This window comes from Platalea leucorodia (genome assembly GCF_965183815.1).
Source record: "Platalea leucorodia genome assembly, chromosome: 2".
In the NCBI taxonomy this organism is placed as follows: domain Eukaryota; kingdom Metazoa; phylum Chordata; class Aves; order Pelecaniformes; family Threskiornithidae; genus Platalea; species Platalea leucorodia.
Genome location: NC_138824.1, coordinates 14,690,394 through 14,717,809, shown reverse-complemented (window position 1 = coordinate 14,717,809; position 27,416 = coordinate 14,690,394). Strand labels below are relative to the sequence as shown.

At 37.8% G+C, this 27,416-nt stretch overlaps 1 protein-coding gene across 1 annotated transcript in view; it reads right to left on the bottom strand.

Annotated features, from left to right (window-relative positions):
* Positions 1–27,416, bottom strand: part of ARHGAP42 (Rho GTPase activating protein 42) — a gene marked incomplete at both ends in the record, with an annotated part of 165,834 nt that overhangs the window by 56,480 nt on the left and 81,938 nt on the right. Inside the window, 2 exons of the mRNA XM_082304913.1 lie at positions 1,313–1,414; positions 20,671–20,742. Coding sequence (XP_082161039.1) covers positions 1,313–1,414; positions 20,671–20,742 — 174 coding nt within the window. The remainder of the gene's footprint in view (positions 1–1,312; positions 1,415–20,670; positions 20,743–27,416) is intronic.

Sequence of the window (27,416 nt, the reverse complement as noted above, 5' to 3'; positions counted from 1 at the left end):
GTGGAAAAATTTACTCTGGTTTTCCATTGGTTTATGTACTTAAGCCAAATCCATTGTTATTTTACTACAGTTTATTAGATTCACAGTTGTTACTTTTCACTTCAGTTACTGTTTTTAGACTATAATTATTCTCACGTCTCAAGAGTAAAATATTTTATTTTATTTATATTCTGGAGTAAATTGCTGCTTAGATTCACTTTTCCACATTTTGGTAAGAAATTTTTTTTTTTTTTTCTCAGCTGGTGCTTAGTCTCTCCTAAGAACTGCTTCTTCATTGATACACAGGATATTTAAGAAAAATGAAAGCTGTACATATAAAACTTTGACATACAAGTGGAACAATTAACCAATCCTACATAACTAATGTATTATCAAGACTGATTATTATATAGACAGGTATGGCAATTCAGGAGTATAAACATTATTACAGATTTTGCATTGTTAAGCTTCATTTAATTCAAATTATAGCATTATTGGTAAACATGAATAAAACCCCTACAATTTGTGACTGAGTGATGGTCACATCTTCTGTGAAAACTCCATCAGCAAACTAATCCCCATGATTTAAGAGTCACCGTGACAAGAGTAATCCCATCAAAATAATTTTTAACTACTTTTGGCAAAAATCCCAATGTGTCATTGATATCAAATTGCTGGTTTTACTGTAATTTGCCTCAAAGACAAATCATAATTATTTTTACCAGCACACTGAAAAGCCCTGGCATCCTCCTGTTAAACTAGACGTCTTCATGGTTTGGTTTTATTAACAGGAAAGAATTGGCCATACAGACTCTTCAAAGCTGAAGTTGCAGATAGATACAATTTCAGGAGATGATGCTGCTATCTCAGAATAAGGTGAAGAAGAGGAAAGAAGCAGCATAAAAAAGCATCATTAAAGTGGTCTCATTTCAGTCTCCCAGATTAAAATTTATGTGAAACAGAAGCATAATTTCATCAAGTAGTAAATTAAATAGCAAAAAACCCAATTAATTGACTTTCAAATATTCCACATATAGCTTCTAAAAGTCACATTTTTACTGTAGGAATATAATTCTGTTGTTTCAACCAATAAACATCAGCTGTACTTGACGTACACAAAGTTGGACGTGTAGAACGTTGTCTTGGTAAAATATTTAACTCTTATTAGGGTCATATTAATCCCACTGAATAATTTATATTCACAACAAGTGTGACTACAAGAAATCACCACAATTTCACATTAACAAAATACAGCATGTTTTGAAAAGAATGAGTTTGTTATCATGATCTCTATGCAAATGTGAGACTGGGTAAGGTTGTATTTAGTGCTTACATCTTGCAAATGAGATTCTTTCTTCTTTGCTGATAAATTTAAGTGCTTCTCTAGGATGGAATAATATTTCTCACTTTCCTTGTCAAACTTCTTCTTCCCATCCTGGAAAACAAAACAATGTCAAGTAAAGTATTTGACTGAATATCACAGCTAACTTAAATTAAAAGAAAGAATAGGCGCCAAAATAAGCCTGGTTATAAAGCCATTTTTGTTCATTCCAGTGTTTTTAGGGTTTAATTCTGAATTGGGCCTGAAGATACTAGGAGGACTGATTCAATTATTAAATGCAATATTAAGCAGGATTTTTCCCATAAATAATAAACCTGTACAACAGACTCGTATAGTTTCCCATAATAAATATACATGAGGCTTTATGTAGGTGGTATCTTGCTAAGCAGACATTTAATGCAAAATAATCTTCCACAAGTTTTATAAATGTACCTATCTGTCACATTGTCTTTGCTGAATAGAAACATTGTGCAAGAGGTAGGGGAGTATAACAATTTGATGATTATATAGGCCTATTCTTTGTATTTAAGACTAATATATGCTTATTTTCCACCCACTCTCTTAAAATATGAGGATGATGGAAAAGCACATACGTGGTTGCAAAAGGAAACTGGTCCAAAAGTCTGTTTCCAATAATGTTTTGATGTGTCTGAATAGTTAAGCTTGTCTCATTTAAAAGAGTTATCCTGCCTTTTTCCTTTCCCACTCCTCTTTTTCCCATCATGTGCAGACAATCCTCACATTTCTACTGTAAGACGTTAATACATGATAATACAAAAGAAAGCTACTGCTACGAGTAAATTAAGAAACATCTTATTTTCTGTAATTAATTTACAATTTATACTTCAAAATTTTTTAAATCAGATATTCTGAAATTTAACTCTGAAATTTAAGAAAAAGCTTTCTCAAAAGCTTTTCCAACTTTCAAGAAGTGCCAAATTTCAGGAAACAGGAGAAAGGATTAAAGTAAATATCCCATTAGAGTATTACTAATGATAAATATATAATTTTTAATTACAAAATTATATATCCTCTAATTAAGAGCAACCCTCTGCTAGCGACTTTTACAATCTTAGGTAAGTCCTAATGATCCTTTCTAATGACTAACAAGTTGAATATTTTGAGAAAACAAAGACAGCTCAAGACGACCGGTCCTACTTACACATGTGCAAAAGCTATTAATGGTGGAAAAACTAATTACTGGACATAACGTAGTAACATGAGGTCATCTTCAGAACTGTGGCGATTCTTTTCCTGACCCCTTTCTCCCTAGGAATTGTTATGTACAAAACAAATACCTAGCCTGCATTGTAGCACCACCCTGTTTTTCTTTGTCATATCATGGGAAAGTCAGGTCAGTCAGGGAAATAAGAAATAGAAGGAAGAATTTAATGCCATGAATGAAAATTTATCAACTATCTGTAACAGCAAACCACTTACTGATTAGCTCCAGTGACTAAAGTTCACAACGGTAATTATACTAGATTATAAAACACATCGTTTACTTTCCATCCTGCAAAAAGTTCAAATATATCCAGTATGAAAAATATGCACAATTTAATGTTCTCATTACCTCACAATAGAAATATCTTCAAAACACATCATAGGGGAAAGAAGTCACTTGACCCAACAAAATATTAATTAACAATACAGAAAAATTCCCAATGCTATTCTTTATTTAATTGCAGTTATGCAGAGATGAGGAAAAAAGGCAAAAAGAAAAAGGAAAAAAGAAGAAAGAAAAGCTTGTATCTTGCTTAGCAAGGGAAAAGAAGGCATACAAATTATCTTCCAACATCTTTCCCAAACACATTCTTAAAAGAAAGAGAGAAGGCAGAAGGCACGACGCGCCAAATGACTGATTAGCCAAGAAATCAACTTCTGTGGGACTGAAATCACAGGGTGGTTCCGCAGCCCCCATCTTCCTGGGGAATATTCAAGTGCCAGGTACCTGAGTATCTCAACCTGCGTATCTCAACATCTCCTTCGGTCAGAAACAGCAATCAGGTTCAACTGACCATACACCACAGATTTTGAATAAAAGGTGCAATTAGTTGCATACTGTGTTATCTTCTGAGACAATGTTGTTAAGGTGCTGGACTAAAAAATTAACCAGATTATTTTAAAATCCAAGTGACACAGGTGGAAAAGTCACCACATTGAGGAAATCCCCAAGCCAAGGGCAAACTCAACTGTTGCAATGAAAAATGTAAAGAAAATTACATTTTTTTTTTTCTTTTTTTCTCATGTCACTGAAAGTTGGGACAGGAGTCTACCTAATCACAATATTGAAGCCTTTGGTCACAAGCTGCTGGAGTTCAGTGGTGGATACCCTGTCCAGGAGGCCATCTACTTCAAAAGGTAACTTGCCATGGCTTTTGACAATGAGGCCTGAGTGCAGATGACATTTGCTGCATACCTGGGCTTGACGTCGTGCTTGCCTTTGCTGCCTCAGAGGCTGGACCGAAGGAATGAGACATGAAGCCACGGGCAAAATTCCTGCAGGATTACCTGTGTCATCTGGGAATCACTCAGCCCAGCTGGGACAGCACCAATTCCTTCCCTAATAGATTTATGATATGAGTACTAGGTATTAATCTTGCCTTGTGAACTCAGAATCAAGCTGATATACAGGTAATGGATGGTCCTAAGTCTGGTCAGGCACTTGTGCTCACATTAACATATTAACACAACCTTTACTAACAAGAGCTGGAACAGAGTCTCAAGTCTAAGCTGCTTGGTGAGAGTCAGAGAGAAAGGTGTGAAAACGGGACTTGGCCATCTGAAATAGCTCCTGTTCTATCATACAGCATGTCAAATGCATGTCAATGCCAAGAGGGATCCATTCACACATTTAATGCCATTCCCAGTGCACCATATCCAGCTGTTTATATTTTGTGCTAACATCTACAAGAAAACCTGTGGATTACATATCACATTATCTATTATCTTTATATTTAAAAAAGGAAAACACAAAAAGTAAATGATCACATCTAAACAGATACAACTCCCCCGGGAACAAGACAAAAAAAATTCAAATAAACCAATTGTCATTGCAAGGCGTCTTGTATCTCACATGAAGCTTTACTAAGATCTCCGTGGCAACATCCATGAGGACATGCAGCATTTGAAGACTCTCTTGGTCTTCTGCTAGTGCTGCCAGCCCCCTCCCAGACCTTACCTCTCTGCTTTAACAGTGATCTGCTCAATCATTACCTTCGCAGTTTTTACACCAGTTAAATTAAAGAGAAAACTAACAATTTGGGGCTTCCTTAATACCCAGACAACTTCTGGTCCGAGCACAGTTTCCAAGGACAGCACATCCTATTAACTTCTTCCTTTTTTCCCAGATTTTAATACAACAAAATTTCTCTCTCCAAAGCTGGAAGTGGACAAAGTAAGGAGAATAAACAGAAGTAGACTGAGAATAAAGATCACTTCGCAGTTTTGACTGCATTAGTGTCTTTATTTGGTGATACTTCTGGGAATTAGGGTGCAGAGCCAGCAGGACAGTGTTTCTGGCACTGTACTGATCACTCAGACGTGTTTCTGGGAAAAGTCTAAAAAAACCTGGCCCCAACAGGTGAGTGAGTTCTCTTCTATTGAAATGTCCTTTGCTATGCCAGTAAAAACCACGTATTTGAATGTACTGAAGACTCTGAAAACTGTTTACTTCATAAAAATTAACAAAAAGAAGATATGCTCAGAAGTAGGTGATTCATTTTCTGGAAGAGAAGAAACACTTCAGTTTATGCCAAGATAACGCTCACCTCGCACACTCAGCTGGTGACTCACAGCACACAGGCGCATCCTAAGTGGAGTCACAGACTTATCTCATTCCAGCTTTAGTCTTTCCTTCTGCAACCCTCAAAACACTCTCTTATACACAGCTGCTGCCCAAATTAATCATCTGAATCCTGGTCCCGGCAATCTGTGCCCATGAGACCAAGAATTCTGCTTTTCCACAAGGTTTATAAAGTTTCCATGCAAAACTATCTCCTCAAAGCTTAGGAGACAGAGGCTAGATTCTAGATTCCACACTGGATCAAACCCCAAGGAGAAAAGAGATGTGGGTGGATAAGAAAGCTCGTGCTGTACTGTTACCAGAACAGACAGCACCAGCCATGACACAAAGCATAAGGTACATGGCCATTAGGAAGATGCTGTTCCTGACCTCTGTACTATGTCTCTTACTCCCTCCAGCCTCCAGCTACCTTTCTTCCTTGCCCATCCTTCCTGCAAGTAATCCTCATGCTTCCTCTTTGCCCTGGAAGCTTATCAATCATTTCTGTCAAAATATCAGCTAGAACATATAAAAAAACCATGTGCGATAATTAAGAGGGTGCAATAGAAAAAGGCAAATTACAAAATACTCATCCTTGACCTATTTGACACTGATGTCTGTCATCCATGCCTTTTGTATAGATAAAGACTCTGCAGACTCTAAGCACTGTAAATGTCTCTCTGTAGTTGTTTAACCGTTCTCGGGTGCGTCAGGTCACTAAGCCTTAAATAAGTTAAAAAATACTTACAGTTTTAAATGGCTCAAATTTCTAACAACTCCATTAGGAAAGTCCTTAACCAAATGCTCAGCTTCTGGCATGTAATGGAGCCTTACTAACTTCCAGTACCCTCTTGACAGAGTCAAGTCATGTAATACCGGACCCAGGTTTGATTCCTGGTTTTGTTCTCTCTGCTTACTTTTCCTCTTTAGTTTTATGTCAAAACTGATTAGACAATCTCCAAAACCAGAAAATTATCTTTTCAGAAATAAATTTTGCTCAAGATACCACTAATTATAGATGTGCCAGTTAGAAGTTTAACTCAAAAGATGTTCTCCTATCCCTCTTGTTTCACAGGAATCTATGGCTGTGAAAAGATCAGACACCAATTATTAAAAAGGTGACTCAATTGAGCCAGATAATTTTTTTCCTGTTCAGAAAGATTTTGATTCCATGCTGTAACTAATCATATACATGCAACAAATCACTGGTATGACTCCTACAAATTTTAACCACAAGTTGTATTTTTCAATGTAAAGCAGAAAGAGTTATATTATATTTTGAAGCTGACTTCTCTTTTCTAGTGGGAACACCAAGAAATCAGATTTTTCTTTTTAATGGTCTAAGTTTGCCACTACTTTGTGCCCAGTATTTTATATCAAAATTGTTACATGTATCTTCAGAATTATTATATAAATTATTCCTCTTCATTTTTCAAGAGCCCTTGCCATCCTTCCCATTTCTTTCATTTTTTTCTAGTTGCAATGACTTCTGCTGCTATACTTGTCTATTAGCATATCTTACCTAAATCTCACATCTGTCCCTAAATAAAATATTTTAACTCCTTGTTTGTCCCAGAGATCACATTTAAACTTTAACATCTTTAAAACAAGAAAAACCTGTGCTTTTAGTTCACATTCATTTTCAACAACAACACCCTTGCGCAACCATAAAATAAACATGTTTTGTAAGAGGTGATTTTTTAAAAGGATCAAGAAAGGAAATGAAAACAGAAAACATTGCAAAGAAACTATTTGGAGAAAAAATTTCAATGAGAATCCCTCGCTTAATTAGGAAACAAGTGAACATTGTGAAACATGGCTGTGATGACTTCTTTTTTCCCCCCACCCAAAATTAGTACATATTTTTCTCACCAACTCAAGCTGAAATGCAGAAACTGTAGAAACTGGCACAGAAGTGCAATAGTAGGACTCGACTATAGATCAAGTCAGACACATTTGCCAGTGGAAGAAACTGAAGGGAATGGTGAACTCAGCTGAGATCAATACAGCCACATCCTCTTTCTTTCTCTCTGACAACAACTGCAAGTATGTCAATATAAAAACATACCGGAGATGGTTCATTGCTGGAATTTTAGACTTCAAATATATTTTTCAATGCCAGGTTTGTCTTTACCTTCAAACAAAAATTCAAAATGTATTTCTGCAAAGTTATTGGAATTTTGTTTGGAGTTGTAAATTTGGAGGATCATGTCTTACGAAGTAGTAGGACAAAGAAAAATAGAACTGTAGACTACAAAATAAACTAAACTTAGTCTTGGAAAGGATAATTTGAGCTCAGATCCTATGGATTTCCTGGAAAATGTGAGATCTGAGTCTCAAAACTTTTCTCTTCTGAGGAGAAAAGTATAAATAAATTCACCTTCCATTTATTTTGCCTGAGGTTTTGCTTAGAATTCTCATGGAGGTGGTTGGGGGGTGGTGATTTTTGTTTGGTTTTAATAAAATTGAAGTTATCATAGGCATCTGAGACCACAGACTGCATTTTGATAGATGTCTGGATGGGGGGATTTCTTTTTGGTAGAGATTTTGATTTGTTATGTGAATGCTCGCAGTTCAAGATAAGGCCAAAAGAGATTTTCCAAAAGGGGGCATAAAACTCCTTCCCTCCTCCTCCTCTTCCTCATCCCAATCAGAATTTAATGTATTGTGAGGCTGCAGCGTTTCTCCAAATCTGTGAGAAAGCTAGGAGGTTAAAGGGCAACATTTATTTATTGTTAGCAAATAATATGAAGTGGAACAAAGTTATATCATACTGTATAAAGAAACGATTGCTGCTCAATATAAAATAGGGTTAATATAGTAATAAATTATGACTTATGTTACTCATAACTGCTAGTGAAAACACTTCCAAATTGAAGCTGAATACATCATGTATAAAATTAAATTTCCTAACAACTATAAATCTTTAAATCAATTCTTTTCTAAAAAAGAACAACCATATGCAAACCATGAATATCCAGAAAAGAATATGGTGTAAGACACAAATAATTACAATAAAAAGAATATATTGCAACTATGAAGTATAACAAGGCAATAAACTGGGAATACAAGAGTGTTTAGGAGCATTTAAGCTATGAAGACAGATATTAAAAACTGACAGTTTAAAAAATAACCTCAATTAAAATCAGGTAAGTTATGCATAAAACTAAAAACATACTTTAAACAACCCAAAACTAATTTAAGTTTAGGATGGAGTTCACATCTGTGTAAAATACTGAATAACCCTGCAAGAGAAAATTTACTTTCAGGTTCATAAACTTCTGGAGAAAATTTTCTTTTCCCTCTGTAATGCCTTGACAGATCCAAACATCAGGTACTTTCAAAAGTGTTTCCTGGAAGAAGAGAATCCTACAGCCATTTCCTAATACTTCCCTATTTAATTCCATCAGATATGTGCAGACAGGAGGTACTTACCAGTGGAGACTAAATAAAAAGCAGAAAAGTTTCACTATTTCTATGAGATCTAAAATTCTGTTCAAATTAAGAAGCTGTTACTATTAAATGAACAAATGTGTTTGTAGGATGTCATTTGTTTCTCTCCAAAAAATTCTCTCTTGAAATGGAAAGAAATATTAAAAGTTCCCAGCACTGCTGTGAAGAGACATGCAAACCTGCCAATACTGGCAGGTCGCAAAGAAGGACACATTAGACTCCCTGTTATTCAGCTGCAGAGTTGTCTCGAGTTTATTTGGCATTTGCTGATTCCAGGAGTAGCTGCTAGATGTCTGGGAATCTGTTAAATCCCTGCCCAAACAGCAGGACTGGTAAGTCTACACACGTAATCTAGTTTTATTGTTTTTACCGTCTACTAAATATGAACTATTTTTGCTGGAATATCTTACTTAGGATATTAGCATGTTACTCCTTAAATAATATGAAGAAGTTCCCTAGAACAGCAGAAACTGACTTTTTAAACTCTTCTCTGAAGCAGGTTTAGGATAGTTTTCTGAAGTTGAAAATGTTTTATTCTCTCCTGTTCCTGTACAAAAGGTTGTAACCTTAAATGATTTAAAAAAGAAAGCTACCCATGCTGTTTAAGAATTCAAAAAGAAGTTTTAATTAACTCTGTATACTTCAAAAGTTGTATGGAATAAACTGCTCATGTCATAAGCAATGCAGGTATTTGTTAGAAATCAGTATAGCTATAAATGCTGAGTAGAAAGTAAATGACAACAAAAGATATAACCCAACCCTAAGTCATCACTTACATGATAAAAGGAAAGAAGCCAACTCAGATTTGGGACATGCTACTCTTCAAAAATAACAGGTAATCAACAATAACGTATGGTGTGATTTAGAATATTCAAAATGCTGAAGTCACTGAGCTGGCAACGCTATCCATGGAAACCTGTTAACATTAACACTTACAAAATCAGACCGGAGAGGAGACCTTCTCTACATGGGTAGAAAATAGTAGTATTTTTTTTTTTTTCTTCATTATCTAGTTCCAGTACAAGCTTACAGAGCTTCCTAAAGTTCATTTAAAAAAAAAACAAAAAAAAAAACCAAAACCAATGCCTTTTACTGTTTCTGCTTCATTTCCATATGCACCAAATTCAGTTCAGTTCAGATGACGAAGCGGGGCAAACAGAAAGAAAAGAAGGTTTACAGGAAAAGACAAACATAACAACATTGCATAGGCCTGATGGGTTGTGGGTGACTCTTCAATGCAAACAGTGCCACACATGGACTGTGCAGACAGAAGAAAGCATTTCATAGAATCATAGAATCATTAAGGTTGGAAAAGACCCTTAAGATCATCGGGTCCAACCATTAACCTATCACTGCCAAGTCCACCACTAAACCATGTCCTCAAGCACCACATCTACCCGTCTTTTAAATACCTCCAGGGATGGGGACTCAACCACTTCCCTGGGCAGCCTGTTCCAATGCTTGACCACCCTCTTGGTGAAGTTGTTTTTCCTAATAGCCAACCTAAACTTCCCCTGGCGCAACTTGAGGCCGTTTCCTCTCGTCCTATCACTCGTTACTAGGGAGAAGAGACCAACCCCCACCTCACTACAACCTCCTTTCAGGTAGTTGTAGAGAGCAATAAGGTCTCCCCTCAGCCTCCTCTTCTCCAGCCTAAACAACCCCAGTTCCCTCAGCCGCTCCTCATAAGACTTGTGCTCTAGACCCTTCACCAACTTCGTTGCCCTTCTTTGGACACGCTCCAGCACCTCGATGTCCTTCTTGGAGTGAGGGGCCCAAAACTGAACACAGGACTCGAGGGGCGGCCTCACCAGTGCTGAGTACAGGGGCACTATCACCTCCCTGGTCCTGCTGGCCACACTATTCCTGATACAAGCCAGGATGCCATTGGCCTTCTTGGCCACCTGGGCACACTGCTGGCTCATGTTCAGGCGGCTGTCAACCAACACCCCCAGGTCCTTTTCCGCCGGGCAGCTCTCCAGCCACTCCTCCCCCAGCCTGTAGCGTTGCATGGGGTTGTTGGGACCCAACTGCAGGACTTCGAGTGCATTTACAATAGATAACACTGAAGTGAACTGACCTTAATCGCGGGGAACAGGTAGCTCCAATTTTTGCCTAATCTTCCACATCAGCACCTGGACTAAGCAGGGACAAATCTCTGAGCTTCACCCATGTTTGGACACCTAGAAGTTGCCCTTTCAAGTTCAGCAGTCATACCAACCTCTTATCCAATGCTGCACCAAGAATGAAGGAAGGTTTGTCTTTCTTGATTCTCTAGTTCTCATACTAAGGACAGAGAAGATAGACTTGGCTCTATAGTTACTAACATAAGTGCACAGAAATGCTAAAGATACGGTAACCAACTATGCAGAGTATAAGGACAGTGCAGGGCTGTTACAGGTACGACAGCTTTTGTAGCATGATCTTTGCACTTGACAGTAAGGCTTGCTTTCATTTTAACAGTCAGAGCAGCGAACAACTTCTCAACTACAAAAAGAACGTCCCATTTTTAAAACTGTATTACACTAGCCAACAACTTCCCTTGGTCTCCACCACTGCCCCTTTCCTGCCATTGCTGCTTCTCTTTGTCCGTGCCTCCGTCTCCCTAAGTGGCCATCACCCCATTCCCCAAGCAGTTGCCTTGCTGGCATCCCACACCCGATGTTGCTGCTCTCCTCACCCCTGTTCCTCCCATCAGCACTGGCTTTCTTTCTTCCCCATGGAGGCACACTGCCGTTTCAGGTTCTCCATGCCTCCTTTCCTATGCTAGATTCCCTCACAAATGAAGTGTATTTCAGTAATGTCCTGGTATGCCAGTAAACTAAAATGTGTGTGAAGAGGCCATTTCATCTGCATAGTTAGCAACTACCTTTTCCTCTGTGCACTTAGAGCAAAGAAAATGCAAAAGCACTGCAAAGAATATAATGTCATTCAAATATAGCAATTCTGGCAGACTAGCTTATAACGTCACATACTCACTGCTTTATTTTAAAAGCAGAAGATAAAAATATCTCTTTCTTAAGTAGTAATTTCTTTTTAAAAAACACTCTTTGGGAATCTCTCCCATCTATGCCAACCAGCCAGCCAACATCTCGGATTTCAGCGTGCCAGCAGCACATTCAGCACAGCTCACGGACCCACGCCACCTTCCACGTCATCGCAATGGGACTGCAACGCTGATCTGAGGAAGAACTCAAGCCGTGTTATGAGAAGGTTTTTAGATTAATACACAACTGGAAGCTGGGCTGTTTACAGATAGAAAAAAAAAAAGGAAACAGTCTGGGGTTAATGTCAGAAGTGATTTTGTTTTGTTTTGAAAGCATCTATTTTCAGAGTCCCTCTTACAACACCGATAACGGAACACAAACTATCACTTCGGGGTGAAGAGTCACGCCTCCCCAGTGGCATTGTTAAGCTCAACCAGTGCTCTCAGTTTACTTCTTAGGGAATGATGATCTTCTCATCAAAACAACCATCAAGACACCCCTTCTTGGCAAGCTCCACAAGAACAAATGGTTCTGTGGTAGCTACCGTAGCCTGAAAGACCCTGAAATAATGAAGCTGGTTCATCTGGTGGAAAGATGGAGTTCTTGGTGCTCCTTTATCTACACAAAGACACAGTAATGTTTCAAGTAATGTTGCCCATCTTTTGTTACAGTACAGAAGTAATGCTTTCCAGCTAATATCATCCACTACACTTTGGAATAGAGCTATTTTATGCTCGCTTTGTGAAACGCAAAATTGCTACAATGGTAAGAGAGTGCAAGTTTGTGTATGCCCCGGCCCCTGCAGAACCTGCTGCATAGACATAACAAGATACTGGACAAAGGGAAACCTATGGCGATACAGCCAAGAGTCCCAATGAAATGATTTGCTATTTAGAATGGAAAATGCAACTCTGCCATAGCTGTGGAATAAGGACCCATAGACTGAACATCCTCTGAGTAACGCCCAAACATAATAGATCTATTTTTATGCTGTTATCTTAAATACACCACAGAAGAAAGGGAAGTAATGGAGAAAGAGGTCTTCATTTTCCCCAAGCTTGCTGAAGAAAACCCCAACAGGTAACAGAATAAGATGAAGAGATTAATTTATATGCATTTAAAAAGCCTCATGATTTAAGTGTTTGGTACAGCTGTGGCACTATGTAACTTCCATGAGCACAACTCTGAAGTAATCCCTGTAGGGTAAGAGAATGCAGCTGCCTTTCTGAAAACATGATGAATTTGGTTTGAGAAACGATGCCAAAATTCAGGGTGGAGTCTTATTTTGAGCATGGCGGGGCAGGGGAGTAGGTGCCTTTGGGTAGCTGAGGGAGTAGCTGAATGAAGACCTGCTCCCTGCACAAGGTCTCGATTGCTAAACTCTGCTTCCTCCAAGTCCGGTCCTGCTCTGTGCCACAGGCAATTGGCCACTTCCTATATTTCTCTTAAATCCTCCTTGAGGTTCTTGAAGAGTCTCATCAACAACCTTGAGATCTGTTTGTCGGGTGTGGAACGAAATCCTCTCCACGCTGCGGCCAAGAGCAAGGCTAGGAGGACCTAATAGATGAGTAGAGCTACTGTATCCTACTGAGACTGAGAAAAGTTTCTTTTTTTTTTTTTTTTTTTTAAATTGAGAATATTTGCCAAATCCTCTGTGCCTTGAAGCACTCAATAAGAAGTTCAGTTCCCCTGTGAACGGGAAATTAAGTTTGGAGGTGAATGTCCTTGCTCATAGTTTTAATCATGGCTCAGGAGTCCAGCAGGATCCTAGCAGCTGTGCGGGGTCAGGATGCAAGCTCCCCGAATCCTTCCTGTGACACAGCTTACAGTGGGCTGATTTAAATTAGCAAGAAAAAAAGCCTTAAATTAATTAGAAAATGTGAATGTTTTCTTGCATTTTTATGTTCTTTTGTTGTTTCCCAGTAGAAGGGCTGATATTTGCTACCTAAGTTTTTATTTTTTTGCTTTACTAACTGTAGATTTTTTAAAAATAAATGTTTTTTTTTGCCAACAAAAATACACTGCATACTCACTTAAGCAATTCCACCGATTAACACATTTATTCTAAGCCTTAATTCTTAAATGTTATAGCACAACACAGTAAATTGCATTTCCTGTTTACTATAGAGGACTAATTTATTTACCCTTAATTTATACCTTTTTTCTTTTGGATGCAAATTAGAATTTTATTAAAGTATAGAAAAAAAACAGCTTCAGAAACTGGTTTTAGTCTGTCAGCCAGTTAATCATACTAATGTTTAACGGAAAGAATGCATTTAACAGAATTTATTAAAACAGACTTTGCACATAATATTAGCTGGTTTACTAATAAACACCTGCAGTTAATGGATTGAACCGACAGATTTAATCACTGTGTCCATAATCTTTAGTAATCGGATTTGAGTTTTTGCTCTTGTTTTTTAAAGGAATACACCAGAAGTGAAACAAGCTTTTAGGATTGTTCTCTTTCTTTTCTGTTAACTTCGTAAAAGTTTCTCAACTTTGAACGAAACAGTTATTGAAGTAAACTGCAATGAGAAAATAATTTTGCTGCATTTGCAGAATGACAAGAGCTGTCCCAAGTAGATTAGTCACTTCAAAAATCCTCTGGGTCCAGGTGCTCAGCCAGTGATATCTCCCAGCTTAACGGTTTGGCTTTCCGCAGAAGAAAATAAGACTGCCTGAAAAGATGAAGTGTGTGCACACTGGGCTCTTCACCACTATTTTTGAAACTTCCCAAATATTTCACATACAGAAGCATAAAAGAAGCGGTGGCTAGTCATACCGTAGCATTATAATTATTTTATGATTTTAAAAAATAATTTTCATAGAGATTACCAGATTGATGCAGGTCTTTCACAGCTTCCTATTTCCATAAATTTATTTGAATAGCTATATTTTAAAGTGAAAATACATTTGATCTATTTTTAAAATAATTTTTATACTATACATTTTCCTTAAATGCAAATTACAAAGGAAAAAGTAGACAGCTGCAGTAGATAAAGCAACAATCCAGCTACTCCAAATTTTAAGATCTGGGTCGATTCACAGAAGACTCTATACACAGACACTGAAATCCAGAGGGAAACGGCAAAAAATCGAGATGAAATAACAAACATTTTTAACAATATTTAACCTGAAGAAGTTTTCAAATTTTCAGCTTTTCTTACAACTGTCACGAACAAAATTTACCATTATAAAACCAATATTTTTTTAAGCTTAGCCTCCTAATTTCTCAGTTAAACTAGTATTGACAGATGCAAGAACTCAGATATCAGATTAGACAACATATTTGGAATTATTTCTCAGATAAAAATGATCTAGGACTAACACCTTGGAATTAAATGTATTAATAAATTCAATTTACAACTGTAAAAACAGTTTGCAAACTTAATCCAAAACTCGAGCATTTATGTAAGTAAAAGCAAACCTAAAGAAAATTTGTACTTCTCTATCTACCAGAGATAGATCCCTAAAGCCTATAATACTTAAAGAGATTGCCACTTGAGCTTTTTATAGGTACAGCAGATTTTTTTGGTTTGCAGCTGTGTCATGACCATTGAGTAGCCTCAGTTCCTCCTGCTCAGTCATTTCATCTTACACTTTCTTCCCAATCCTCCAGTCCTCCTCCTCTATCTTGGCAATACCCCCAACCTACAGCAACCCCAACCTGTGTCAGCAAGACTGGATTTTTTTCTACCTGGTCATTACTGAAAATAAAACAACAGACTGATCTCAAATTGCCCCTTGGGATCTTCTAATTAGTAACTTCTCTCTAACCAGACAATCTCTCCCATAAACAAAGCTCATTGCTCTTTCCCCATTAGCCAGTTCCTTAGGCAGATCAGGTTTCCTATACTAACCCCCATCTAAACCAAATTATAACAGTTGGACTCGATGATCTTAAGGGTCTTTTCCAACCTTAATGATTCTATGATTCTATGTAGAGTGCTCTAAAGGCCTTGCTGAAATAGAAATAGGTTTGATCCGCTGCATTTCCTTGCCTACAGAATAAGTTATCTTATCAAAAAAGATATCAGGTAACTCTGGTAGTAACCATTTTTGGGAAACTGCGTTGCATTTTAACTCAAAACATTTGGCCATCAATTATCCTGGCCTGGACTCCATTTCTGCTTCCTTCCTCTGGCCCCCTCCCCTCTATGGTTCAGACTGACATTAAGATATCCCAAAACTAGTGGACACAAGTACCAAACCTTGAGTAACAGATGCTGCTTATAATGAAACACCTTCCACCGTACCTACTAGAGCAAGGTCATTCATTTTTCTCAATTAAAGGACAACAAGTGCTATAATTTGATTAGATACCAAGGAAACCAGTTCATAAAATGTGCATTCTGACATTTCTAACTGATCTTAGATACCTACCTAAAAATCTGCTTTTGACAGCTTTCTGATAGGCTTTAAAAACTGGTGTGGGGGGTCTTGTTTGTTTTATGGTCCTCAACTTCTGGACAATCCAAATAAAACCCAGAGAGAGCGTGCCAGCTCCTGCACGCCTACATCATGTGGGTATAGATGTGCACATCAATGCAGGAAAATTAATCCCAGCAGTGAACATGGATTTGTTTCCCAAGTAGAAAGGAATTCACAGCTTCAAATGAATGAATGAAAGTAGATAATAATAATAAAAAATAATCCTCCTGGCCAAAATAAATAATTTTATGAAACAAACAGATGGAATTGTACGGAGGAAACAAAACTTGCCTTTTAAGTCTTAAAAACAAAATTGCTTCTGTTGTCTTTGATCTGATTTAAGTTGTACTAAAGGTCAACGAACATTGGAACAAATATTGCTAAATACTGTACTCAATGGATAAAAAGAAACATGAAAGTTTGGCCTTGTTGTACATAACACATCACACAATGATCTCACCAAAGTTACCAGCTGGGGACTTGCAAACCACATTTACCAAATAAGGCAAAATGCTTCGTGCCTGAAATCCTTTCCCAGTTACCTCACCCGGCTTTTGCTCGCGTTTCTACAATAATTGCAGAGGTCATTTTTTTTAAACTCAGATGGAGTAAATCAACAGGCTATCCAATGCAAAGCTGGGTTTGTGTAGTCTCTGGAGAGAACTCAGCTTTATTTAAACTGAGTGTGTACAGAAAAGGAAGAACTGAAATATGTGCAATAAAAACAGAAGAGCGAGTAGTATAAATCGAGAAGAGTAAGTGATGTAGAACTGTGTATTGCTGGTTTGATTACAAACACTAATGTTTTATGGGGAACGTTTCTCAAATTTGTTGGGTACCTTCAGGTTTTTGAAGTGCATGTGAAGAGTTGGTCTTAAATGTTATTCTTGTAATGTTCCAAAAACACTTGAACTTTGCACTCTGGATTTATGCTGTCCTTGTATTTGAAATACCGCTTTGTAACATCAACAGGATATATTTTATCCTCCATATTCTTTTTTATTTCTGTCATCATATTTCTTGCCTAAACTTGATATAATTTTGAAGAAAGAATAAAATATTCTCTATACTAAACACAACAATAGGTTAGTCCTACATAGTTCATCATGGTAGTAAAGATCTTGCTAAGTTACTTATTATTAAAATAAAATGGTGATTGTCATAGTGAAAACTGTTATTAATTTATAACACTTTCTCTTTTTTTTCTGTGTGTGTGTGGCAGGGCAGTGGGGGGGATCTCGTTTTTATCTCCAGCTGAATTTTATCTGGTGTTTTAGAAAAGAAAGAAAAAAGCCCAGTAAGCACTTTTAAGTGCTCACTCTCATCATCTTCCCCTCACCAAAATCTGACAGTAGTACCTAATATCATTTCCTATTATGTATATTGGTAACACAGCTATCTAATAATTTTTTTTTCCTCCAAAAATTTGGAAACGCAGATTAACAGAGTACTAAAACTAATAATTTCAATGTCCAACTAGAAGAGAGAGAATCCTCACCACTGCTTATAAAACACACTCTCGCAGCGTAAGGCTGATCGCAAAGACCAGATGCTTGCATCTCTAGCTACTGCTGAAATTGTCCATGCAAAAGGCATATACAATTAACCTCGTGCTTCTATACCTCATCTCTTACAATGCTGGTCCATAAGATGTTACGATGCAAATTAATTGTAAATTCACAGCTTTAGAAATACATAATATGACATAATTAGAAAAAATCTAAAAAGGGAGTTTCCATCTTCTTTTTGTAAGAAGTCACGTGGTGAGGACAAGGGGTAACGGGTGCAAGTTACTCCCAGGGAAATTCCGATTGGACACAAGAGGTAAATTTTTCACAATGAGAACAGTCAATCATTGGAATAATCTCCTCAGGGAAGTGGCTGAAGACTCAGCTGGACATGGTGCTGTGCCATCTCGTCTAGATTGTGCTAGAAAGGTTGGACCAGATGATCCTTGAGGTCCCTTCCAACCTGGTATTCTATGATTCTGTGATTGAATTATCAGGTACCCTGTAGAGTCTGCACCATCTCAGTCTCTCTTCGGAGAGGAACGCATACACAGAAATGTTTTGGGTTTTGGGGCGATGAGAAGGATGACAGAGAAACAGCAGCGAGTTTGGGTTTGATATGAATACAATTCTACGCACTGTTGTAAGTTAACACTAGTGGAAAAAACAGCTCGAACCTGATATTTCAGAGCAAAAAGTAACAGTTGGTACATGGTCCATACAGCTGACATGTTCAGAGAAGACCTCAAATAAAAAGTGACATTCTCAGTGCCCTGTGAAACTTGCTACTGAAATAACAAGCAACAAGGAACCATCTATGTTTTTTGTGTGGCTGTCAGTTCAGATCACCCCTGGGGAGTTCAAAGAGCCAAATCTCTGTGCAAACCTTCATTAACTGCAGGTAAATAACTAGCAAGCTCAACTCATCCCATATTTATAAGAGTTCGTAAATGCTCAAGGGTTTAGCCCAGTGAACAGAAGCGGAGGTAAGCAACCTGACCGTGTTCTCTACTTTACTGAGTTTCAGAAAGCCCAAATTTCTGCTCTGTTTCATACTGTTCTCATTATTCCTAGATCACACGTTGCTATTTTGTCATTACTAGAAAAACAGTATTAAATGTAATTAATCTCTCACTTCTTTGTGTTGATTCCATTCAGTTAAAGGCCAAGTGTAATTGCTTCCGCTGATAAAAATCAATTCAGAGGCGAATGTTTGTATTGCAAACTGGGTCTTGCAGGCGGTCTGAATCTCTCGTTTTTGAGCTTGACAGTTGAACTCCATGAGCAGTGCAAGAAAAGACAAGTTTATTTGACATTTTATAAAACAATGAGCTGGGAGAGCTCTCTATATGGTATCAATGTGTCAAGCCAGTATCCTGGACTGCCCCAAACACATATAGTGCTGCATAATAAAGTGCATTAGACACTGGAATAAGAGTTAGTCGAGCCAGGCTCTCTCCTGAACTCATTCAGTACACTGTTGTGTGGCCACAGACAAGTCAAAACGATCACTGTTTCCTCAAATTATGTAAGATGGGCAAATGCTCATATTTTATCTGGAAGGGATATGGAAAAGAAACCAGCTGTTGTGATATACCGAACAGAGGGGACTCAACCTATCCTGTAGTGACCTGCCTTTAATGTTAAATACTTGCTGATTCAAAAAACAAAGGAGTCATCTTCAGTTAGATCATTAAATATGTGTTGACATCTACAGAGTGATATATTCAAAGGAGACATGAGTGTCATACAATTCTGCAGAGAGCCCTGTGAACCGCCTGTGGATTGTCTCTCTGATGTACCACGACAGTCAATAGTATGGCACGTTAGGCTTTCAAACAGGGTTCTTTGCAGAGAAGAATGACATCCCTTAAACTACAGGAATATGAAAGGAAATGTTAACACAAAGAACTGAACCGTGCAACTAAAACCTACTGAAAACTAAAAATAATTTTGTGCTGGGATTAAATTCTGATTTGTGCAGCACGGTAAATAAACTCCCAGCCCTGTATCTCACAGCAGCACAGGGGTGGGACAAGAGAAGAATGCAGCTGTACACAAAAACATATCAAGAGGGTAAAGAACATCCTTTTCAGAGAAATCTGACCTCAAGTTCACAGTAAAAATTCTTCTCAAACATTTACTTGGTTCCTGTGCAGAAGCAGTTTGCTACACATTCACAATAGCGGTACAAAAAGTATAACCCTTCGGTCTCTCTTTCCAATAGCTCTGTTCTTCTTCTGAGGTTGTTTGAGTACAGCACAAGCGCAACCTCAGCTACAACATCAAAGAGAGATTTTTTCCGTACGCATTTAATCTTACAAATGGAAAATTTCCCAGAAAATTTTATGCGTGCTAATACAAGATGCAAAATGCTTCAGACCTAGCATATTTATGTAGACAGACAGAACGGGTATTAACCATACCTCTGACTACCGCAGCTTTTATGCATCTCTCTCAGATTGTGATCAAAGCAGTCACTGATAACCACTTAGACTCCAGGATCAGACTGAAAATAGCTCTTCTAGACTAACAGTTCATTCCAACATCTTTTTCCCCAATATATCTGATTTCCTGGGCTGACTACTGAATCCTAGTATAGACAACCTGCACTGTGTCTCTAACACAGATGTAACACTTAATGCCAGACAACTGGCTTAAATCACCAACTGGAGCACTTCCACCATGGGAAAATCTCTGGGCAATATGAAGATGAATACTCTGGCAATATGAATCACTGCACTGCATCAGCTGTGTAAAGTGGAGAGGGAAAGCAGAGATGGAAAAAGAGTATGCCTAAAGCATGCCGACTCTTGGTCTTCATACCGCAGGCACTTCAGGGCCACCGAACCCATAGCAGCCGTTTGAACCCTCTGTGCGGTTCTGGGTTAACCCAAGATGCAACATAACATAAATGCAGACATCAGAAGATGAAGAGAACTCCAGATGGTAAGAATGTGCAATAGTAGCAAGAGCTGTACCCTATGCATATAATCAGTCTTTAAACTCCATTTCCAAATCACCTCCTTCTCTGAAGCAAAGAATTCAGTATAATTTACTAAGACATTAATGAAGATGGCATCAAGTATGTTTGAATACAAATGCCTGTTTTCAGTTCAGCCTTCAAACCACACTGATAAACTCAAATAAACATGAAAAAGAACTGTTTCCACAGCCACTTACTTTTGCTGCTCCTATTTGCTCTTTGCGAAACTTCTCCAGTGGTGCTATTAGCACATCATTAGCATTCTGGATCTGCAAAATTAAACATAAAGCATATCTTTTTAATACAGAGTATTTGCAGAAAGTCGAGTCATTGTAACTCTGCCAATGTGCAAGACTGAAAAATTCGTGTCCATAATGTTCTGGTAAGAGCATATGGGTAGGAGTCAAATAATTATGTTTTCTTTACATAAAACATACAACACACATGTTAACTGGTCCATTATGGAACATTTCCATGAATAACTAAAGCAATTATCATGAGTGATGTAGTAAGTTTATCTCCAATATAAACCCTGCAAGGGTTTTCTGGTATTTTACTTCCATTTCTTGCATCTTACCTAAAACCAGAATAGAAAACAAAAACTTCCAGGAACATGTTTTAGCAGAACAGAGAAGACAAACATGGTAGTACTGACAGCACTGCCTAAAAAAGCCTGTGTTTACAGAATCTGAATCTCTGACAGCTGAATCTTTTCGGCTATGTCTGTGGGTTATATACCTAGTTATACTGAACAGATGAGAGTAAGGCAGAGAACTTTTTCTAGAAAGAAAAGTGGACAATTTACAAAATACTCTAGATTGGATTCCTTCACTTTTCTAGTTTTTAAACTAATTTAAGATGTCCTGCAGCTATTTTTATCACTTTAACCTAAACCAGGGTTCCCAATGAATCACAGTTTTCCCCTCATGGCCCCTGTTTATTTAGTGTAAATCCAGTCCTGGGTACCCCTCTCTGAAGACCATTCCCAGCAGCGACCACCCGACATGGTCCCTAGTCATTTGGGCTGGAAACACACATGCAGCAGAACGCAAATGCCAGCAGTGCCATCATGCCACTCGCTAAAAAAAAGCAGCATGACTTCACCATATGCCTTTGAGGGGCAGGCAGAATAACCAACTAAATTGATTTTACTGCATAAAAATCAGAAGAAACTGAAAACTGCCAACACATCAGAAATAAAGCATAATAAAACACATTACAATATTCTATTATACTAACTACAGGCAAAATTTTAGGTTTTCTGCATGAATAGCTTGTTTTCTCCTCACCAGTCTAGTCTCTACCATACTCATTGCATTCCACATTTGGGCTTTGGCAGGTTTGGAGGTCTGGGCAAAGCTAACATATACCTAAGCCAAATGGGAATGAATATAGTTCTTGTGACTCTTCCATAACAATAATTGATGTTACATTGTCAGTTGAGCACAAAAACTTCCCAAAAGGCTGTAATAATAAACATATAGAATAAACCCATTGAAACACAAACACATTTTCTTTCCTCCCAAACCTAACATTACAATTCGAAAGACCACAGAATCACCATGTATCTCTCAGCAAGGCAGAGTTTCAGGAAAAGTCAAGACTCTCTCTGACATACTAATGTAAAAAAGTCCAAGGCAGCAAAGGCAACACCGGGCATGCTCGATGATGCAGTGATCAAAATGGGCTACATTTAAAGATAAAAATCAGGCACTGAGGATGAGGAGGAGTGTTTTCACTGTATTCAACATACTCCATCAGTTTGACTGGAACAGACTACAGTGCTATGTTATTCTCCAAGTGGACATTTCCCCCAAATGTATAGACTTTTAGGCAATATCTAGCTATCTGAGACTCAACACTTTCTACAAGGCAAAGTACATGCACTTAAAAGATAATAATCTCTATCCCAAGGATCACTAAGCAAGGCAGATTAAAATTAACAGGGGCACAAAACTGTTAAATGACTTGCCCACAATCAGGCAGAACTGCAGTGCATACATCTGGAACCAGCAGTTGGAAGTTTTGATAGCTTACAGAGCATTTACATGGCTTTTGGCACATACAGAAATCATGAAGGCTTGCTGGAGTCACTGGTACAGAAGCGTAGATGAATCTTTCCTTTCTTTTTCATGTACAAAGGTAATTTTTTTCTCTGCCTTTTAGAGTCATTGCTGTATACAGCAACAATATATTAAATACCTCACAGTTCAATTAAGAGAGACATGCATATTATTGAAGTAGTTACTACTGATATCAGCAATCGCTCCTAATCCTGTTCCTAGTCATTGCCAGTCAAACTGACTCCATGTGGAGCTGAATATGGCTCTTCCCTTCGCTCAGCGCTATCATGTTTAGGCAGCCTCCACACCACACCAGGAGACTTCACTTCATATATTGCCCTCTTGACAGCCTTAAAATGACTGAAACGCAACCACTACCAGTCTCACTCAACACTGCTGCCAAGCAAACGAAATATCCTGCTTCAAACGCTGTGGAAGAACATATTCAAAGGAAGCATATGGCACTGAGAAGAGTCATCTGGGAAGTAAGAGGCTTTGCCGGACGGAAGCACAATGTTATTCACTCCCACAGTTATATACACAACTAGGAATGGACAGTGGGTATCGTAAGGCTAATTAAAAGATGTCATGCACTTTATCTAGACAGGGTCTGTGCCTCTGAATAGATCTGCTGAGCTACATCAACAGAACATGCTGCAAGCTCATCCCCGGGCTGAAAGCTTCTACTGACAAGAGCCCTGATGCGGCAATTCACCTCCCAGCAAAATGAGGAGCTAGGCAAGTAACGGGCTTTGGCTTTGGGGAGGGAGTGCACACCAGCAAAGTACCACAGAGAATCCCGGCAGATGCATTTCAACAGCTGGTATTACAAGATGCAGAATGCTCCTCTGTGAAAAGACTCCCGCTGATTTACACCAGGGTTATGCCTAGCTTTTGGAAATTGAAAATTATAGAGAAAGAAGAATTTTTGCCTTAGGCATGCATTTATTAATTTCCTTTCATTGCCAATTCCTATCACTCCAATTACTTTACATTACAGTTTCCTTGTTAAGGGTTACAAATTGGCATATGGCCCCTCCCTCCTCCCCAAATTAGGAATCTAATCCTTCCACAACCATTTCTACAGAAATCTGATTGCTTTAGATAATCTGAAATTTTCACTGTGTGGTCCTAACAGAGTAACTTTCTTCCTGCCAAGACAATAATCCCTCTCCTACTCAGTTATTCTGCTAGGTTTAAATCATAGACACTTGGAACAGGCAAACAATGTCAAAAAGACTGTAATGGTTTCTGTAAACAGCAACTTCTGAAATCCATGTTGTGTTTAAAATACAGATCTTATCCTTAGAAGCTTATTCAGATTAGTCACACCTTTAGAGAATTTATACTTTCTTGACCCAATAGCTATTGAATGCTACACAGTTCCAGCTCCCAGCATAGCTAATATGTGGCAGGCAATCAAATAATGTGATCATTTCTCTTGTTTGGCAAAATCACTAGTCTTCCTCCAGAAAAAGAACGGGGGGAAAAAAAAAGAATCACGCAGTTTTAACTTAGTGTCAGTTCATCAGTCTTTTTTAATTAAGATGCTAGACAAGTATTAGGCAGACATAATAGGAAAATATTACTTTGACAACTGAGAGAGCTATATTAGACCTAGTAAAAAAGAAACAGATTTTTCTAAACCAGAGAACATAATAATCTTTTTAACTTTGGTATGTATAAGTCTCTCTATTCAGCATTATTGATAAAAACACCATTAAAATAAGTACCACCAAAATCACACAGAATTTGTAAAAAGTACTTCATAAAGAAACATTTAAAACATTGTAAATACTTTTTCGAAGCCAGCTTTGACAACTTATGAGGTCATTCTGTGTTTGCATAACTGCAACATTTCAATATGGTCTGACAGCCTTCGAGCCAATGTGGTCTTTTCTGATTCATGATCTTCCACCTTTCCAACCCACCCTCCTTCCTTCCAGAAGTTAGCTGTGAAATTGAACTAATGTACCAATAATGAGATTAAACTGTGTTTTCACACATCACAGAGAAACTCCACATCTATATCTGGAGATATTTTTGACTAGTTATTTTTTAAACTTTTCTTTTTTACTATAAGTTTCAATCATCAGTAGAATGAAGAAAAAAATCAACATAACTAACATATCCTTATGAGAATCATAATTATTACAGTATGTTAGAAAGGGAAGAATAAAATTTTTATAAACATAACTGAATTTCTAGATTTTCTTAAATTTAAGTCAATGTTAATTTTTTGAGTGAGTTTTCTAATTAGTTTTCTAGCCCTGAATTTAGGATAGTGTACGATATGTAGACTGTACATGCATCATTCTTCTTAGTCTTCTTTTACTTAGGTAGGACCAGTGGATATAAACAGAAATTTAACTAAAACATTCATTCAGCTGCTTATTCATTAGTAAATATTAACAATATAGACACAGAAATTTTAAGCCCTGAAGCATTGTACAAGCTTTGAGCTTCACCTGGCAATCTACAATGTTGAGTTGCAGTAACAAGAACAGTTAATACTTTTTGAGCTTTATATTTTTATTTGTAGGGCTAAGGACTGGGTAGGCCACAGAGAGAATTAAGTTAACAGGATTCCCAGTTGACAGAAGACAGCAACAATATCAAGTGAGGCACTTTTGCAGTGGCAGAATTAGGAATTAAAACGAGCTCATCTGAATTACAGTAAAATGCTGTAACTATGAAAAACTTTTGTTTTATATATTGTATCTGGGAAAGACATTTTTTGCTCCAAATCTGCTATGAGTATTTTTCACTGCAACACAGAATTATCACACTTGCATATGGGAACTAAAACTCATTTCCCTGAAGTACTGAATGACTCACGAATTCTGAATGCTGACAAACACTAATTTGCTTCATGTTGGTATAAGACTTCTGGAAAATACCAATTAAATTCATTCAAAGTAGGCAACAAATCTCACAGCTAATATATTCATAATAATGCATTTCTAATGTAGAAACATATTTCTCTGCTAGACAAAAAGAAATAATTTAATTTTAAATCCTTCCCCCCAATTCCTAACGATTCCTAACATCTGATCTGTCAGAAAAAACACCTCTTTCAGCCTGTGGCCTGTACCAACAGCTCCTAATCAATACAACTTCAAATACAACAGCAGAGACCAAATACAGACAACCAGGCATTTAACTTAGTTATGTATCAGGTTTACTTGCTACAAAGAACACAAACATGTCAGGATAAAACATTAGTCATGTATTTAAGTCCTCAGTTTCTATTTTAAAAGTTAAAAACTGTAAATATTACGTAAAGTCAATAATGTGAATTTCAGTGCCTGTAACTATGTGACCTTAGTAGGACAAATATTTTTACAGCTTTGTACAGAAAACTCTGCACAGACAAATCACATACTTAGAAAACAAAAAAAATAATATATTTGAAGTTTATCTTAATCCCTCTCACATTTACAAAAAGAGATGACATCAAACAATATCCAAGCTTGTGTCAATTTTCTAAAAATATCACTACCAATGCCAGTTTTTTCAAGCAGAGCTGAAATTCAGATGATGTTAAAGCAGGTTCAGAAGATTACAAAGTTTTAACTACGGACCAGTAATAACACAGGTTGGACACTTCCACGCACAATGTGTAATGCAATATTCAGCTTCTTAGCAAAAACCTAGTGCTGTATCACGTGGTCTTAGCACATTGCCACAAGGGGATGCTTACAAATCACATGCCAATCAAGACTGAGAGTAGTTATATATGGCTGAATAAATTATTTTTCTCTAAGTTTTTTCAAGTGAATGTTATTTTTTAATTTTCTATATCGCATCACTTATGTTTAAAAATAAATTACTGTAGTGTCACACCTGAAAAGACTTTCTTCCTGTCAAAAAATGACACAGGAGGATATGCACAAAGGCTGCCTTTAGCACAGAAAGGCCAGTCTCCTTATGAAACATGAAACATTAGAGGAAGAAACACTTCTCTGAAGAACAATATAGAGGAGGAACCTAACTTCAGATGTTAGGTCTCCTCAAGGAGTTTTTCTTTTCTACTGATTACAGAGCAAGCAGAGGAAAAATCAGACACCCCTGGATAAAGTTGGTCTTTGTGAATATTCCTGCCTCAGATTCTACCATCAACTTTTTAAACTTAACCATTTTTATTCTAAAAAGCATACATTGATATGAGGTGTATATATACACAGGGGGAAAAAAAAAAAAATGGTATTGTTGTGGTTTAAACCCAGCCAGCAACTAAGGCAGCGCTAAGCCAGCACTTGCTCTCTCGCCCTCAGTGCGATGGGGGAGAGAATTGGAAGGGTAATAGCAAGAGAAGTCGTGGGTTGAGATAAAGACAGTTTAGTAGGTAAAGCAAAAGCCGCGCAGGCAAGCAAAGCAAAACAAGGAATTCATTCACTACTTCCCATCAGCAGGCAGCTGTTCAACCATCTCCAGGACAGCAGGGCTCCATCACGCGTAACAGTTACTTGGGAAGACAAAACGCCATCACTTCAAATGTCCCCCGCTTCCTTCTTCTTCCCGCAGATTTATATGCTGAGCATGACATCATATGGCATGGAATAGCCCTTTGGTCAGCTGGGGTCAGCTGTCCCAGCTGTGTCCCCTCCCAGCTCCTTGTGCACCCCCAGCCCACTCGCTGGTGGGGTGCGGTGAGAAGCAGAAAAGGCCTTGACTGTGTGTGAGCACTGCTCAGCAATAATGAAAACATCCCTGTTGTACCAACACTGTTTTCATCACAAATCCAAAACGTAGCTCCATACTAGCTACTGTGAAGAAAATTGACTCTATCCCAGCCAAAACTAGCACAGGTACATATACCTGATATTTTAAACTTAACATTGCAATCATAATTTCAGTTTTTGTGTACCTTGACTTTG